Here is an 18,822-nt window from a genome sequence, read left to right as displayed (position 1 = left end):
ATTTTAGAAAACGATGAATTTTACTATGTACCTTAGTAATTTACAGAATTTTAAAACTACTCATAATTCATTTACTATCCTCATAAAACTCATAAATCATGTATTCTTCCCATTTCTATCTTATACTACATTCATAAAGGTGCCTGACAAATAATACAAATAACAGGACAAAAATCAAACCAAAAATTTGTCCTTTTGATAAATTTACTCATTGACAGAAATAATATTCTGATTATAGGATAAGCAAAATAAAACCCTCAATACTTTTAAATTTCCCAGAACTACAATTAGCATTCTATAATCAAATTATTCCAAATAAAAACAAATAATAATCTATATTAGAGATTAGAACAAATTTGTTGTGCCTTCCTAACTTCTATGGAAGTATAGCCACCACCATGTCTCAGGCCTATCCTTCAATAAAGGGAAATAGGTAAAAAATAAAATGCATTCTGTGAATTATAAACTATATTCAGATGGCAGATGGGGTAGGGAAGGCACGTACCAATCAGGTGGCCTACAGAATTTGGTTTTAATGGCCAATGCTACAGGTAAACTGACCCTGGAGAAGGAAATGGCAACACACTCCAGTATTCTTGCCTGTGAAATCCCATAAAGAGAGGAGCCTGTGGGCTAGAGTCCACGGGGTCGCAAAAAGTCAGACACAGCAACTCACACACACACAGGTAAACTCATGCAGTTACTGCATCACAGAACTTCTATATAAAGTCAGGATCCCTAAAGGGTTTAACTATTAATGAAAGGTGAGTTTTTAAAATCTGTTCTGCAGAGGCAAACAGAAAAAAATCTATTTCAGTTTAGGTTCTACACAGACGAAAAACTTATTTGGTTATAGACTAGACATCATGTCACTTTGGGGCATAAATTCATCCTTCAAACAAATTCCAGAAAAAAAAAAAAAAAAACCCACAGGCCAAAACTTTCACTTACTTTGGACCTGGGTTGTAGGCCCCCAGAAGTCCACACACTCACTCTCTAGAGCAGGGGTAGACAAGCTAAGACCCAAGGCTAAGTCTAGAACAAAGCCTCGCCATCTGCTGATGTCTATGGCTCCTATCATGTTATAACAGCAGAGTTGATTGGTTTTGACAAAGACCATATGGGCCACAAAGCCTAAAATGGTTACTATCTGTCCCTTTATGGAAAAGATTGTGATCCCTTGCATTAAACACATAATAATGTCAAATGTGTTCAAAACAAAACAATATTAATTAAATTAGTAGAACACAGTAGCCAACTGGAGGTTGACCAAAGAGTAAAAGTTCTGGTTAACAGTCAACTTAATTAAGTATTCATCTTAAAACTTCAAAAGTCATCACATGTGATTTAATCCTGAATCTTCCTGTTCTCCCCAAGACATACAAAATAAGGAAAACACGGAGTGGGGGAAGTGAAAGAAAAAGAAAATTAATTTTCCAGAGAAACTAGGAATGAAAATAAACGCCACAATTCCAAATCAGATGTGAATGTGCAAAAAGCCAATGAAACTAAGAGAACCAGATAGAGAAACCCACAAGAGCGCAGAAAGGAAGACAAGGAACAAGGAGCGCAGGAGAAGCCTAACAGCAGACCTCAAAAACTACCCTCTCATTCTCACAAAAAAATGGGCCCCACGCTCCCCAAACATGAGAAGAGCTATAATCTAAAAAGGCAAACAAAACACAGAAAAGGTACAAAAACCAGATGGGATCACAAGGCAAAATCCAACTTTCTCTTGTACACAAGAGTTACATTTAAAGTGACTCTTAATGGCTAACCATAAAGGAACGGGCAAAAATACACCAAGAAAAGACCAACTTGCCATCCCCCAAAATTCAAGAGCCATAATATTAGACAAGGTAGAAATCAGGTCAGAAAACAATAAACAAACAAAGCACCTTATACTATTAAAAGACACAATTCACAAGAAAGATTTAGTAGTTATGAATATCCATGATAGCAAATTCTACAAAGCATAAATTCAAGAATATATAAGAAGATAAAAGCAAAAATAAACTAGTATTTTTATACTTTTATTAACTTTCAGAGCATGATAGATCAAGTTAATAAAAAAATCGTAAGTAAGGAAGAAAAGACCTAACCAGAAGGAGCAGTAAAGTAGATTTTAGACAGACTTTATTTCCTTGGGCTCCAGAATCACTGTGACTGGTAACTACAGCCATGAAATTAAAAGATGCTTGCTACTTGGAAGAAAAGTTCTGACAAACCTAGACAGCATATTCAAAAGCAAAGACATCACTTTGCCAACAAAGGTCTGTATAGTCAAAGTTATGGTTTTTCTAGTAGTCATGTGAGAGTTGGACCATCAAGAAGGCTGAGCACTGAAGAATTGATGCTTTTGAACTGTGGACCTGGAGAAGACTCTTGAGAGTCCTTTGGACTGCAAGGAAATCAAACCAGTTAAGCCTAAAGGAAATCAATCCTGAATATTCATTGGAAGGACTTATGCTGAGGCCGAAGTTCTAAAACTTTGGCTACCTGATGCGAAGAGCCGATTCATTAGAAAAGACCGTGATGCTGGGGAAGATTGAAGGCAGGAGGAGAAGGAGACGATAGAGGGTGAGATGGTTGGATGGCATCATTCACTCAATGGACATGAGTTTGAGCAAAATTCTGGGAGATAATGAAAGACAAGGAAGCCTGGTGTGCTGTAGTCCATGGGGCTGCAAAGAGTCGGACATGACCGAGTCACTGAACAACAAAAGCAACCTATGCTGTATCTTAATATAATAGGATTTACCTCCTTTTCAACTATCTATGGAACAATTATGAAAACTGGATTCCAAAGAAAATGTGACTAAATTACAAAAAGGAGAAATAATACCTAAAACATTCCCTGAGCACTATAATAAAACAAAAACTTAAAAACAAAATTTAAAAAGCAACTTTTTTTATACAGAAAATCTGTAACTCTTGGTTAAACAACTCTGGGGCCCATTTGAAAAATGAGAATGACTTACCCACATCTGCTTCATTGCGGGCATGAGTGTTTGTGACAATAATGCATGTACACAGGCTTATTTAATGTAGCATTTCTTATTAACCATTACATCTAAAATATTCCTCTCACCAGAAGTCTCTTTCAGTTCAGTTCAATCACTCAGTCATGTCCAACTCTTTGCGACCCCATGAACCGCAGCACACCAGGCCTCCCTGTCCATCACCAACTCCCGGAGTTCACCCAAACTCATGTGCATCAAGTCGTTGATGCCATCCAGCCATCTCATCCTCTGTCGTCCCCTTCTCCTCCTGCCCCCAATCCCTCCCAGCATCAGGGTCTCTTCCAAAGAGTCAACTCTTCGCATGAGGTGGCCAAAGTATTGGAGTTTCAGTCTGTTTAGAGTTCCTCTATTTTCTCAGTAAAATAAGAAGTCAAGTCATCAACTGAGAGTAATGATGAGTCATGAACTGTTAGAAGTTTTAAGGGAGTGGAAAATATATGAAACAGTCATCTTAGAGAGCCGTAAGAGACAGTGGTGATTATGAACTCAAAACTTGGTCAGTGAGAAGTACAGACAAAAGAGGCCGGGGAGAGACTGAAAACTTGACAGGAGGCACAATGGACTATTGAGGTAAGGTTGAAGAACTATCAGTCTGGATCCTCTTCAGAAGTAAGCTGGAAACATCAGTAGCACTTGAAGAATAAGATATCTGAAGTGCAAATTACAGGCTTCATTGCAGGTACACAGAGTCAAGGGTACCACAGAATGGAAGACAAGATCTTTGGAAGAGAGATCAAAAAAGTTGAGAGGCCAGAAGTATTTAATTGGATGTTAATATACCTGACTAATGTATGCTGGACACAGACAGTGAGCCAGACACTATATTCTTCTAGGAATTAAGCACAGTGACCAAAGGAACAAGAGAGGAGTGTAAGAAGAGGTAATAGGTGGTACAGTCTGATGCCAGAAGATTCAAAGCTGAGTGATTTCAGGGAGGATGGAGTAAAATCAGGAAATGGCAATAGGAAGTAAAGAGGATATATATACCAATTCTAGCCCAGCTGCACTTTGAGATGAAAAAGAAGAGATCACGTCAAAGGACCGCAGGCGAAACAGTGGAGTATTCAGGAGGGAGTCCTTTTCTGCACATACAAGCTCTCTCTTGCTGCTGCTAATAGTGATCTGCAAATGAGTCTTCTCACTGAGACTGCACAAGGACTCTAAATAATTGAATAAAGTTATCTATACACAAAAGGGCCAAAAACTTGAGTTCATAATTCTGGCCAGAACTAGAGATGAAGTACGTTCTTGAATCTAAATAGCAATCATAGTAAATACATATTTGTAGACAAATTAAGGGGAAAAAAAAGCTTACAGCTGTTTGAAAATGTCATAAAGAATTCAAAGAAATAAAGTACCAGGAAAATAAACTAGAATATTTAAGAGTATACTAGAGAAAGTCATATATGATTGTCCCAGTCACCTTCACACATCAGATATCATCTTTCATAGAAGCCAAAAGACGATTCTTGGGAAGCTTACTTCAGAAGAGTAATACATACACAGAGATACTGCAATAAGATTAGGAACAAAACCCTGAAAAATGAAAAATCCTGAAGTCATGGAATGCATAGTAAAGATAACTGGGTTAATTTTAGCTCTCAGTTCGTAAGTAAAATCCAAAGAAATAGCACCATCTATTGGAACTTTTCATACTTAAAAATACACATTCTCAATCCTTAGAAAATGTGTCTATAACATTTCCACACGTTTAGCTAAGAAGATAAATATTATAGGGCAATATCTAACACAAAATTTAAAAGTTTATATTAAAAAATACTAGTCCTTGGCTTGTAATTCTAATTTCAAATAACTAATCATTTTGATAAGTTCAAATTACTATTCTATTAAAGATAAAAATATTCTCAACCAATAAAAAAAGAGTATAGCTATATGTTCAAAGTAACTCACAGATATGGTATTCCTGAATGCTGCTTGTATAACCATATATTGCAGAATATCCAAATATTATGATCATGACAACGTCTCTACTATCCAGTTCCATAATGTGTGCAGAATGTCCCTCCACAGCATACTGCTGACCATGTCCAAGCACAGTGGGCGTTTTTGTACTCCACGACTGACTGTGTATGTTAAACACCCACAATTCATCTGTGACATTGCCATCACTTGTTTCAATTCTGCCTCCATACATAAAGATGTTGTCCTGTAAATTAAAAACCTATGTTACTACATAAAATATTTATATCTTATCAAGATACATGAATTAAAGACTATGTTTAAACAGTAAATTTTAGTAATTGCTCACAACATGCATAAGACACAGTTCTTATGTGTAAAAAAATCAAATGGGAACACATGAGCAATGATGATTAATTCTTTTACTTCCAAGATGGGGGGAAAGCCACACTTTCAAAAAGTTACTTTAAGGTGTTTTAGTTAAAAATTATATGGTTAATTAACCATCCTAGTTGTTAAGTCCCTAGTTGTTACATTTGAATTTTACCATCTATTTGTACTGCTTTGTGCAGTATAGACATTCACCGTTTTCATCAAGCATTGTCCACAGAAAAGTAGACACATTTGTATATATTATATGGAGTACATTTTTATTACCACTTCTCATGGCTATAAGCAGATACTTTAGAGCACTTATAAATTATAAAAATCATATGTCATTAAATCATATGTGATTGAAATGAATGATATATAAATCATTATTATTTCAATAACCTAGAAAGAGAAAAGAATTTCTTCAACCTAATAAAGAGCACCTAAGAAAAACACAAAGCTAATATTGTATTTAATTATAAAAGGCTGGATGTTTCACCAAGGTCAGTTATAAAGATGCCTGCTTTTGGCCACTTATATTCAACACTGTACTCAAGATTTTTAGCCTGAGCAAATATGCAAAAACTGAATAAAGGCATCCAGATTGGAAAATAAGAGTAAAATATTTCTGTTTGTAGGTGATAGGAATTTGTATATAGAGAATCCTAAGAAATAAAAAGTAATTAGAGTTATTGACTTCAGCAACACTGCAGAATAAAAGATCAATGTACAAAAAAAATCAATTTATATTTCTATACACTTTCAGTGAACAATCCAAAAATGAACTTAAGTAAACAATTCAATTTACAAAGCAGCAAAAACAATAAAATAACTACGAATAATTTAACAAAAGAAACTCCAAATTTATACTGTGAAAGCTACAAATAATTGTTAAAAGACCTAAATTAATAGAAAGACATCCTGTGTTCCTGGATCAGAAGACTTAATATTGTTAAGACTGCAGTACTCGCCAAACTGATCTACAGATTCAATGCAATCTCAGTTAAAATTCCAAATTTGTAGAAACTGACAAGTTGATTCCAAAAGTCAAATAGAATTGCAAGAGATCCAGAATATTTAAACAACCTTGAAAAAGAAAAATAAAATTGGAGGATTAACACTTTTCAACATTAAAACTTTCTACAAAGCAAAAGTAATTAAGATAGCAAGCTACTAGAAAAAATAAACACATAAATCGACATAACTGAGAGTCCAGAAAAAAAAATCCATATCCTACAGCTAACTGATATTTGACAAAAGTGCCAAGACCATTCCATGAGGAAAGAATAGTCTCTTCAACAAATGAGGCTAAGAAAACAAGATAGTTACATGCAGAAGGGTAAACCTAAATCCTTCCTGCACAGAACATACAAAACAACTCAAAATGTATCAAAGACCTAAAAGTAAAAGCCAAAAAAAACTATAAAACATTTAGAGAAGATGCAAGCTAAACATGCATGACCTTGGATTGACAACATATTGTTAGATATGACACCAAAATCACAAGCAACAAAAGAAAAAGTATATATATTGGATTTCATCTAAGTTAAAAATTTCTGTGCTTGAAAAAACACCACCAAGAAAGTAAAAGCTCAGAGAATGGGAAGAAATATTTGCAAATTACATATCTAATAAGGGACCTGTATCTAAAATATATAAAGAACTCTGACATCTCAATAATTTTAAAATGGGGAAAGAACTTAAACAGACTTTTCTTCAAAGAAAATACAAATACCCAAAAAGAATCACATGACTACTAACATTGTTAGTCAACAGTGAAAGCCAAATCAAACATTAAATACCACTTCATACCCATTAGGATGGCTATAATCAAAAAGGCACTAACTAGTGTTGGTAAAAATGTGTAGACATTGGAACCTTCATACAAAACTGGAAATGATACCAAAAGCACAGGCAAGGAAAGAAAAAACAGATAAACTGGACTGTTTCAAAATTAATAACCTGCCCATTAAAGGACACTATCAACAAAGTAAAAAGACAGCTCAAAGGATGACAGAAAATATATGCAAATCATATATCCAGTTAGGAGATAAAATCCAGAATATATAAAGAACTCCTACAACTCAACACCATAAAAAGAGAAAAACTTAAAAACGGGCAAAACACTTGATATATGTTTCTTCAGAGAAAGCATACAAATAGCCAATAAGCACTTGATGTTCAACATCATAAATCATTAGGGAAATACAAATCAAAACTACATTACTGCTTTATACTCATTAGGAATTTTATTATTTGAATAAAAAGAAAGAAAGAAAAATAGAAAATAGTATTAACAAGGATATGGAGGAATTGGAATCCTTGTGCACTGTTGGTAGGAATATAAAATGGTCTGAGTTTCAGTTTTGCAAGATGAAATGAGGTCTGGAAATAATGGAAATGACTGTACAACAATTTGAATGTACAACAATTTGAATTAAGTACAGTCACTAGATGGACTGTACTGTTAAAAATGGGTAAAATGGTAAACTTTTGTTATATGTATTTTATCAAAATTTTTTAAGTGATTGATCTGATGACAAGGTATTAAGTCATGGACAAAAAGTCAATTTTCTTTTCTCCCCATGTTCAATGGAGGATAGCATGCTCAATGGAGAAAAACAATATGGCAGTTCTTCAAAAAAAATTAAAAATAGAATTACCATTAAATCTAGGAATTCCCCTTCTGACTATCCAAAAGAATGGAAATCAGGGACTTGAACAGATAGTTGTACACTCATGTTCATAATAGCATTATTGATACTAGCCAGAAAGGTGAAACCAAACCAAGTATACACTGATGGATGAATGGATAAACAAAATGTAGCATATACACACAGTGGAATATTGTTCAGCCTTTAAAAAAAAGAAGGAAATTCTGACACATGCTATAAAACAGATTATCTTGAGGACATTGTGCCAAGTGAAATAAGCCAGTGATTCTATAAGCCAGTCATTTATTAATCATTAAATACTATACGATTCCACTTACATAAGGTACCTAGAATAGTCAAACTCACAGAGACAGAAAGCAGAAGGGTGGTTTGCCGGGGGCTGAGAAAGGGGGGAAATGTGGGGGCATGGGTACAGAGCTTCAGTTTTACAAGATGAAAAAAGAGTCTGGAAATAATGGAAATGACTGTACAACAATTTGAATGTACTTAACGCCACTAGATGGACTGTACTGTTAAAAACGGGTAAAATGGTAAACTTTTGTTATGTGTATTTTATCAAAATTTTTTAAGTGAATGATCTGATGACAAGGTATTAAGTCATGGACAAAAAGTCAATCTTCTTTTCTCCCCATGTTCAATGAAGGATAGCATTAAAATCTATTTTCTTACTAAAATAGTATTAAAAAATCTGACACTTCAAGTTGTTGTGATTCATCAGATCTCTTGTTTTCATTAAGTATTTGAAATAAATCTGAGATTTAGTATTTTTTTCTCTAAGGCTAATTAAAAAAAAATAAGATTAAAATTTAAAGCAGGATCCATACCTGATACAAAGCAAGAGAATGCCCATATCTCTGGAGAGGTCCCCTTGATACAGCTCCTACATTCCATATACTGCTTTCTAAATTGTAACTAAAAACAAGAAGAAAATAAATATAACTTCATAAGCTAAGATTCATTTTAGCTTTTTTAATTTGCATATGCTTTCTTTGTATTTAAATATTCATTAAATTCAAAAACAATCACAAATAAACTCATAATTTCATACACCATATTAGAAATTTTTAATAAAGACTCATTCAACATATACCTACTCTAAATTAGGATTCAATCATCTAAATATGTAATATGCATTAACTTGACTAGGCTATTTATTACTGGAATTATTCTGTTCAGCTTAATCATTTGAACCAGTTGATTAACCTAAACAATAGTTCTACACTTTTAAAGTCACATGGGCCTGTTTGTGGCTTCTTGAAATCTCCAAGCAGCATCTACCTTAAGGCTTTTGTCTGGCTCTTTTCTCTGCCTCCAGATACCTGCACCACCAATGTCTGCCCTCCTTCAAGTCTGCTCAGTTCTCATCTATCTCATGAAGCCTACTTTAACCATTGTGTTTATAACTGCAATGCCCTGCTCTTCAGCATTCCTAATTTGCTTACCCCTGCTATCTATTTTGCTATCTATCTATATCTGTCTGTGGATAGATGTGCATATACATAACTCATTTTGTTGCTGTTGTTCAGGGGGTAAGTCATGTCTGACTCTTTGCAACCCCATGGACTGTAGCCCGCCAGGCTCCTCTGTTTATGGGATTTCCCAGGCAAGAATACTGGAGTGAGTTGCCATGCCCTTCTCCAGGGGATTTTCCTGACCCAGGGATCAAACCCGAGTCTCCTGCTTGCCAGGCAGATTCTTTAGCACTGAACCACTTATGAAGTCCTGTATACTTGTTATCACGTTAGTTACAATTTTTTTCTAATTGTCTATCTTTCCTCACTAACAAAGACAGGACATTCATCATATCCAGTGATATATCCTAAGCTGTATTGTTCAGTCACTAAGTTTTTTGCAATCCTGCGGACTATAGCCTATCAGGCTCCTCTGTCCATTGGATTTCCCAGGCAAAAATGTTGGCGTAGACTGCCATTTCCTTCTCTAGGGAATCTTCATGACCCAGGGACTGAACCCACATCTCCTGCCCTGCACATGGATTCTTTACCACTGAGCCACCTGAGATGTTCCATATTCCAAATACTAAGCACAGAATGTGTTCAAAACAATTTGCTAGGCCCATGATTACAAGTTAACTTTCGCTAAAGTCAACGAATAAATATTCTGTAAAATACTCTCTAATAGACACTAATACAGAACTCTTGCATCATTTACTGAATAATTTGTCTTAAATGTAACATGTACACCTCAATTAAATTCTATTATAGAAGATTAATCAACTTATTAGGGACACCATCACTTCTAAAAAGCTTTTTAAACATCCTCACCTACAACTAAACCACCTTTGAGAATAATGAAAAAAATTCTCTAACCTGTGAAAACAGCAACAAAGTTACTTCTAATTTTATACCTCTAGTTTACTACAAAACTACATAAACACTGTAACCAAAAGAAACAGGTTTCAAACAAACAAAAAAAACCTATCTGGTTCAAATAGAAAATATATGTTTAGGAGAATATCAGTAAAATTCATCAGTTAATTTAAAATGTGCTATTTAACTTGTACAGAATACAAACTTTTAAGATGTCCAAGTTTCCTTGACAACTACACTGTCTTCACAACCTTACTTTGCAAATGCCACAACAATTTAATCCAAACTTCCACTCTATTTTCACAAACTTTTCATTTTCATGAATCAAGACTAATTTCCTTTTCTTTTACACATTTAAATCTCAGTTCCTCAAATTCTTTGCATATCTTAATAATCCTACCAATTCTCTTTCAGTTCTTTCTACTATATTTTATCTTTCATTTATTGTTACAGGATATTGAAGGATATTGTTATCCTTCATTTATTAAAATGTTTACTTAAAATTCTTCTTCCCTCTCTCCAGAATTTATTTTACACTGTAATTCCAGTCATAATCATAGTTTTAAAGGAATCTCCCCTTATATACAGAATTTTTTAATCCCCCAAATTAATAGGGCTAATATATTCAGAAATTAGGGTTTATAGATACAGAATGCTCAGCTAAATCTGAATTTCAAATAAACCACAAATTTTTTGGTATAAGTATGACCCATGCAACACTCGAGACAAAACTGAAAAATAAAATTACAAAAGATCTATTCATACTAAAAGTATTCACTGTTGATCTGAAATTCAGATTTAACTGGGTGTCCTGTATATTTATCTGCTAAATACAGCAAGCCTTTTGGGGCATACACCATATGGTACACTGTCCAAGGTCATTTCCGACTGCTTGATGCCCAAGTTGCACCAGTTATTACATATTATGAATGTGACCCCTGAAAACAACACTGATAATCAAATTATTCTTATTTCCTCTTTTATTTTTTTATTGAATAGTTCATAAAATACAATCACCAGCTGAAAAAAATCAGATAAAGCTGGCATTCATGCAACTCTCCTTATCATCCAATCATGCAAAGGACAATCTCCATTAAGTTCACAGTAAATCAATAACCTATTTTACAACACTGGTACCACTCTATCAATAAAACTTTGCAAAGTAAATGCAGAGTAAAAGTTTAGGTAAATTAAGATTTGAGGGGAAAAAAACCTGAAAGTATTTTTATATAAGTAATTATATTTCATTCTGAAAAAATAAAAGGTGACCAGGATTCACAAAGGCCAATATAGGCCTGGCCTGGCCTTATTTACAGCTAATACTTTCTTATTCAGAATTTAATAAAAGCACTCTAGAAAGTTAAAGAAATGTCTACATAGAACAAACATATATGCACAGTGACAAATAACTTTCGGATATACTGAGTTTATATATTCTCAAATCAGTCCCATGTGGAAAACAGATACTATTACAAACACCACCATTCATAAATTAGCATAGCAATAAGACATTTAGGATAGTCTTCATTATCCAAAAATACCCAGCTTAAAAAACAGATTGTAAAAATATGGGGAAAAAACTTACTTCAAGACCATTTGAAAAGAACTGTAGTTAAAAGTATATCCACCGATCACCCACATAAATTTCCCATGTAAAACAGCTTTATGGGAAGCTCGACCTACGGAAGGACTGAAGGGTTTAACATTTGGCAGAATCCAGTAAGACTCAGTGGAAGGAACATTCAAAGAACAATCAGGACCTATTTAAAAGAAAAATCAAACAATGCAATGCATTAAACAAAGACCTTAGACTACAGAAATAGAATATATGGGTTAAGAGAATTTAAGAATTCAATGCTCATCATATTAATAAATATAATGTACATAAGAAATAGTCTGAAATATAACTTACAGGAAAAACTCTAACAGCAAATGTAATGCTTAAAGGAGGAAAAAAAATCATATACTCAATTTAGGCTTGAATATGTTCAAATACATATCACAATTTGAAAGAATTCTTTAATATAAATTTCAGATTTATTTTAGTATACTAATATTCTACTTGAATATGAGAATGGAAAACAATGTACTCAAACCCCAGTTCTGTCACTAAAAGTGTGACCTTGGGAAAGTCTGTTTACCTCTGCCATCATCAAGCCTTCATCTATAAAACAGAAATATTTCCTAAGAGTTATTATAAATATTTAATTTTTTTAAAGAGAGTGGAAATTAAAGCATTTGTAAATTGTAGCACTTTCTGTTTACAACTATATTAAAGAAACACAAAAATAAAAATTACATTTTTTCTTAGCAGCATTCTTATTAAGGACAACCAAATTTGGCATTGGTAGAGAGGCTTACTGTCCATAAACTGAAAAAATTATTATGCGTAATTTTAAAAAACTATTAATGAGTACAGGATAAGTATTACAAGCTGAAAACACTGTCTTTTCCTATCCATATTCACTATGTTGCTCATGAGTCTTGGTTCATCATCTATAAAATGTAGACAACTAGGCTAGATCAGTGTTTCTCAAACTTGAGTTATGGAAGGAATGCTCCTAATGGAAATATACTTATTTTCATCAAATTTAAGGGCTCATAAACTATTTTAACGCCAATGAAACTAATAGAAATACATTATGTTCAAAATTATTTTATAAATATAAAATTAACATAAGCTTATAAATTATGTTCATAAAAAGCTTATAAAATCGGTAAAATTAATATTTGCTTAAAATGATGGATGATGTTGTTCTGCTCAAAGTAATTCATTAGACTCCAGTTGGAAATGATATTAATGCTATAGCACCTTTTTTACACTTTAAGATACCTGTATTATTTTGACAAAATCATTCTCACAGCACTTTTCTTTCATCTACCATTTACAAACCTTTCTAATTTATAAAATAGACCCTAACATCATTTGACCTCCACTTATCACAATGGTATCAGTACATTTTATTATTTTTTTTAGCCTATAATAAGAATACTATTTGGTCCTAATTCAACAGTCAACACAAATGCTGGCACTGCAATCAAGTAGCATTTTTACACAATTATGAAAGTAATGATTTCTTATCAAAAAAGTTTTAGATCATCACTGAATCACAAAATTTTAAAACATCCAAACAGACCCTAATTTCAGAAATATTAACCTTTACAGTTTTTATTTGCTTATTTATTCACTCACCCATGCATTCATTCATTCATCTTCAAAGTCCTTTTCAAGGTTTACATTCTATGAGTCTGTATTTTTCAGGTAAAAATTAGGTAGATCATCTCTTTGATAACAAAAAAATCTTTTAAATCAGGTACAGAAAATGTTATCATTTCTAAGTGAAAAGTCAGTGAACTACACCTTAGTAACCAAAGAAATTAAAGGAACATGTTGATATTTTTTAAGTTAAAGTTACAATTCTAAACCACTGGACCTCTTTTAACTCAGGTTGGCAAACAACAGTCCATGAGCAAAATCCAACCCAGTACATATTTTTGTAAATGAAGTTTTGTAAGAACACAGTAGGCTCACTCAGTTAAGTATTATTGAAGGCTGCGTTTGCCATACTCAGCAGAGTTGAGCAGTTTCAAGAGAGACCATACAATTCACAAAGCCAAAAAGACTTCCTATATGGTCTGTTACAGAAAAGTTTGCCAACCTCTAATTTAACTGAAAAGAAATAAGATCATATGGGCATTACACATAAATGGTATACCTACTGGTCTGAATGCTAAATGCTGTTTTCTTTAAAATAAAAATGTAGATTTAAGTCAGGAATAATAAACCAAAAAGTATAAAATGTTAATAATAGGTTAATCTGGGTAAAGGGCACTTGTGTATTCTTTGTACAATCCCTGTTCTTTCCATTTTCTATAAATTTGAAACTCTTTCTAAATAAAAAGTTAAAAACAAGTCTGCTGCCTAAAGGCACAGAGTTGGAAACAGTCAAATAATACATAGTTTTGCCTGGCAGAGGTTGATAGAGAATAATGTCATGCAAACTTCTTAAGATATTTAAATCAATAATCATGTATGAAGTTCACACTAAAACAAAATAGTTCAGAGCAAGCTTCTGGTAGGCTAAATAATAAGCCCCAAAGATAAAGCAGGTTCTAATCATTAGAATCTATGACTCTTACCTTATCTGGCAAAAGGGACTCTGTAAACATAATTAAGTTAAAGATCTTGAGCCGGGGAGTTATCTTGGATGAACCAAGTGGGCTCGTCATGTAATCATACATGCCTTTCTAAGAGAGATTTGACTACAGAAGGAGTAATCAACAGGACCACTGAAGCAAGATGCTGTGCTCCATGCTTTGGAGATGGAAGAAGGGGAAAAAGCCAAGGAAAGCAGGCATTGCAACTCTATTGCTAAAAAAGTCAAAGATGCAGATTCTTTCTTAAGAGCCTCCAGAAGGAGTGTGGCCCTGCCAACACCTTGATGTTGGCTCAGTGAAACCGATTCAGACCTCTCACCTCCAAAATATTAAGAGATTAATAAATATATGTTAAGACACCAAAGTGAAAGTGAAAGTTCCTCAGTCACGTCCGACTCTTGGTGACTCCATGGACTGTCCATGGAATTCTCCAGGCCAGAATACTGGAGTGGGTAGCCTTTCCCTTCTCCAGGGGATCTTCCCAACCCAGGATTCAAACTGGGGTCTCCTGCATTGCAGGCAGATTCTTTACCAGCTGAGCCACAAGGGAAGCCCAAAAACACTAGAGCGGGTAGCCAATCCGTTCTCCAGGGGATCTTCCCGACCCAGGAATCGAGCCGGGGTCTCCTGCATTGCAAGTGAATTCTTTACCAACTGAGCTATCAGGGAAGCCCCCGTTAAGACACCAAGTTTGTGGTAATTTGTTACATCAACTATAGGAAACTAATGCTAATAACTAAAATTTTTTATTTAACTTACTTAAGATAAATATTGTTTAGTACAAGAAATTGGACTTTAGAGATTTTAAAAATTTTTACTGTGCAATCTGGAATATCTACTTTTCTATGCAAAACAGCAACTTTTTCCTGTCTTTGTTACTACTGTATTTTCTGTAACTTCTAGCAGTAATTAGAAGGAATGGTCAACAGCCAAACTCTACAGATTGTCATTATTTTACTCTAAATTAATATGATTATATACAGAACGAAAGATTTATGAATATGACTTAAAATTTTAAGGAAAATTAGATGTCTTAATTTGTAGTTTCCTGTACTCTACAACTAAAATGATTTAAAGAGTAAATTTATGTACTGAATATTAGTTTAAAACACAAATAACTATAAAGAATGCATTATACACACAAAGGCTCCACCACCCATTAAATATCATTTAAGGCCATCCAAGACTCCCATTTCATAAAAATATATCCATGAAAAATCTACCACTTTATTATCTGGACACTTATGGACTATCTCTGCATAATTCTCCCTGTATAACTTTCATCAATTAATATGGGAATCTCCTCAAGGTAAGTAGATTACAGCTCTCTTAAAAAAGATGTACTAAACTAGTTCAAGTTACAGTGTGTTTTCATAAATATTTAATATGCTACCTTTTCCACGGGTTAATCCAAAGAGCACAAATGAATTTCTAATGATGTAACTTTTGGCACTAGTGACAGGCTGCTGAGAGACACATTTTTGAGGCTACTCTATAACCCAAAGTAGAATTATACTCTGATCCCTCTCAAAGTTATATCTCCATCCTTACAATCTCTCTTGAATTCTAGACGCAAAATTAAACTACCTATGTATAGTGTCACCCTGCTTATTTAACTTATATGCAGAGTACAGCATGCGAAATGCCAGGCTGGATGAAGCACAAGCTAGAATCAAGATTGCTGGGAGAAATATTAGTAACCTCGGATATGCAGATGATACCACCCTTATGGCAGAAAGCGAAGAACTAAACAGCCTCTTGATGAAAGTGAAAGAGGGGAGTGAAAACGTTGGCTTAAAACTCAACGTTCAGAAAACTAAGATCATGGCATCCAGTCCCATCACTTCATGGCAAATAGATGGGAAAACAATGGAAACAGTGACAGACTTTATTTTAGGGGCTCCAAAATCACTGCAGATGCTGACTAGAGCCATGAAATTAAAAGATGCTTGCTTCTTGGAAGAAAAGCTATGACCAACTGAGATGGCATATTAAAAAGCAGAGACATTACTTTACCAACAAAGGTCAGTCTAGTCAAAGCTAAGGTTTTTCCAGTAGTCAAGAATGGATGTGAGAGTTGGACTATAAAGAAAGCTGAGCACCGAAGAACTGATGCTATTGAACTGGGGTGTTGGAGAAGACTCTTGAGAGTCCCCTTAAACTACAAGGAGATCCAACCAATCCATCCTAAAGGAAATCAGTCCTGAATATTCATTAGAAGGACTGATGCTGAAGCTGAAACTCCAATACTTTGGCCACCTGATGCAAAGAACCAACTTACTGGAAAAAAACCCTGATGCTGGGAAAGATTGAAAGCAGGAGGAGAAAGGGGATGACTGAGGATGAGATGGTTGGATGGCATCATTGATGTGATGGACATGAGTTTGAGTAGGCTCTGGGAGTTGGTGATGGACAGGAAAGCCTGGCGTGCGGCAGTCCATGGGGTCGCAAAGAGTCAGACACAACTGAATGACTGAGCTGAACTGAACTGACATGACATTTCCACTGGGATGTCTCATAATCATCTCAAACTTAATATGTTCAAACCTAAAATCTTGATGCCTCCCTCCCAAATCTGCTCCTTCACCTATGTTTACCATCTCAGTAAACAGTACTCCCATTCACCCAGTTGTTCAGGACAAAGATCTTAGAGCTATTGAGTTCTCTTTTTCTCCCATATCCATATCCAACAAATCCTGGACTGACATTCATTAGGTATGTAGGAATACAGCCTTTCCAACTGTCAAAATATGGAACTACTTCACTGATTAAGTAGATGCTGCAGGTTACCAGGTATTCCCCTTCCAAGTTCCCCTGGCCCCATCTGCAATAATCCAGACTCTTCACAAAAGACAACTAAACGGGTAATGCCTGACATAGCATGGCTTATCCAGGATCCTGTTGATTGGTTGGTGTCTCAGTGTCTGTACTTTACCAATTATAAACATTTTTAAATTCGATCAACTCTACCAGTCTCTTCACACAGATTCTTTCCTTTACAACTACCATACTTATCCAATCCACCATCCATCTTACCCCGATTACTGAAACAGTCTCCACACTGGTGGTCTTATTTCTATTCTTCTTCTCTACCTATCACATTCAACTCTCCACAATGCAACCAGAAAGATTAAAAATATAAATCTACTCTTATCAATTCCCTCAAAATCTTTCAATGATTTGCTATCACACTAAAAATAAAAATCCTGAAGATGGCCTACGACTCCTCCATGACTGGCCTCAGTATTCACTTATTGAATAGAAGAATGAAAATGTCCTTAGGATCACAAAAGATTAAAATGAAGTCAAACCTCGCTTTCCCACTTATTAGCCATGAAATCTTGGAAAAATTATTTAACTTTTCTAAACTTCATTTTAATCATGGAGATTATACCTAAAGAACATAGAATCCTGTGTAAATAAAGACAATGAAACTGTACTTAATATTGAATATTACTATGAAAGCTTCATAATAGTAAACATATTACTATTATGAAGTTTTTTCTCTCATTTCAATATACAAGGAAACTAAGTATAATTAAGTCTACAGGCAAAATATGCTAATGAAGCCTAGCATTATTAGGTATTATAAATATACATGCCAAAAGAAAACAGTAAAATTACAATGAAAACATTTCTATAATCACAGGTAAATCCAATTAAGAAATAATTGCAAACGACAAAACCCAGAATAAAGTACCACAAAGTTTTGAAAGTTTTTCTAAAGCAATTCCAGAATTACTGAATTACATTCTTCCTTCCTTCTCTCTTTTACACTGGAAAAGTTTTTCTAAGGGACTCTATCTCTGATATGATAATGGAAATCAGTACAAAAATTTTATTTGCTTTAGACAAATCTTATAAAATACTTTTTCTTCCATAAAGAATGATATAAATTTAAAGTCTTCAACTGAGTGAAACAGCACTTCCTGGAAGGTCCCCTAACTTTATGAATAGATTTATATACTAACTGCTGATTACTAGAAAAACTCTAAGTGCTATAATACAAAGATGCAGGCTGGAAAATCAAGCAGTAAAATTTTATCTCTCCTAACAACTGACTGGCATTTTAACAGCATGCTTTGATTTCTCAGAAAAAAAAAAAGAATTAGTCTGAATAGAGTTCCTTTATATCATTTTAAAGCAGGAAAAAAACCTGAAAAGTAACCCAGTCAAACAAGAGTTTAGGGGGAAAAAAATCATGCTTCAGAGTTTTAGACTTCTTTTGGATACAGTTTTGGCTCATATATTTAATTCAAATTTAATCTATGACATCATGAAAAAAATACTTATCTTACTACTAAGGTGAAACATATTAAGGACAAATTTTTTATTTATTTTCTTTTT

At 34.1% G+C, this 18,822-nt stretch overlaps 1 protein-coding gene across 1 annotated transcript in view; it reads right to left on the bottom strand.

Moving 5' to 3' along the window:
* Nucleotides 1-18,822, bottom strand: part of ATRNL1 (attractin like 1) — a 785,280-nt gene that overhangs the window by 708,745 nt on the left and 57,713 nt on the right. Inside the window, exons 6-8 of the mRNA XM_068961441.1 lie at nucleotides 11,903-12,077; nucleotides 8,815-8,902; nucleotides 4,935-5,190 (exon numbers count right to left, since the gene is read on the bottom strand). Coding sequence (XP_068817542.1) covers nucleotides 4,935-5,190; nucleotides 8,815-8,902; nucleotides 11,903-12,077 — 519 coding nt within the window. The remainder of the gene's footprint in view (nucleotides 1-4,934; nucleotides 5,191-8,814; nucleotides 8,903-11,902; nucleotides 12,078-18,822) is intronic.

The sequence above is a fragment of the Capricornis sumatraensis genome, chromosome 23 (assembly GCF_032405125.1).
Source record: "Capricornis sumatraensis isolate serow.1 chromosome 23, serow.2, whole genome shotgun sequence".
In the NCBI taxonomy this organism is placed as follows: Eukaryota; Metazoa; Chordata; class Mammalia; order Artiodactyla; family Bovidae; genus Capricornis; species Capricornis sumatraensis.
The sequence above is the reverse complement of the archived record's forward strand: the minus strand, read 5'-3'. Positions and strand labels throughout refer to the sequence as shown.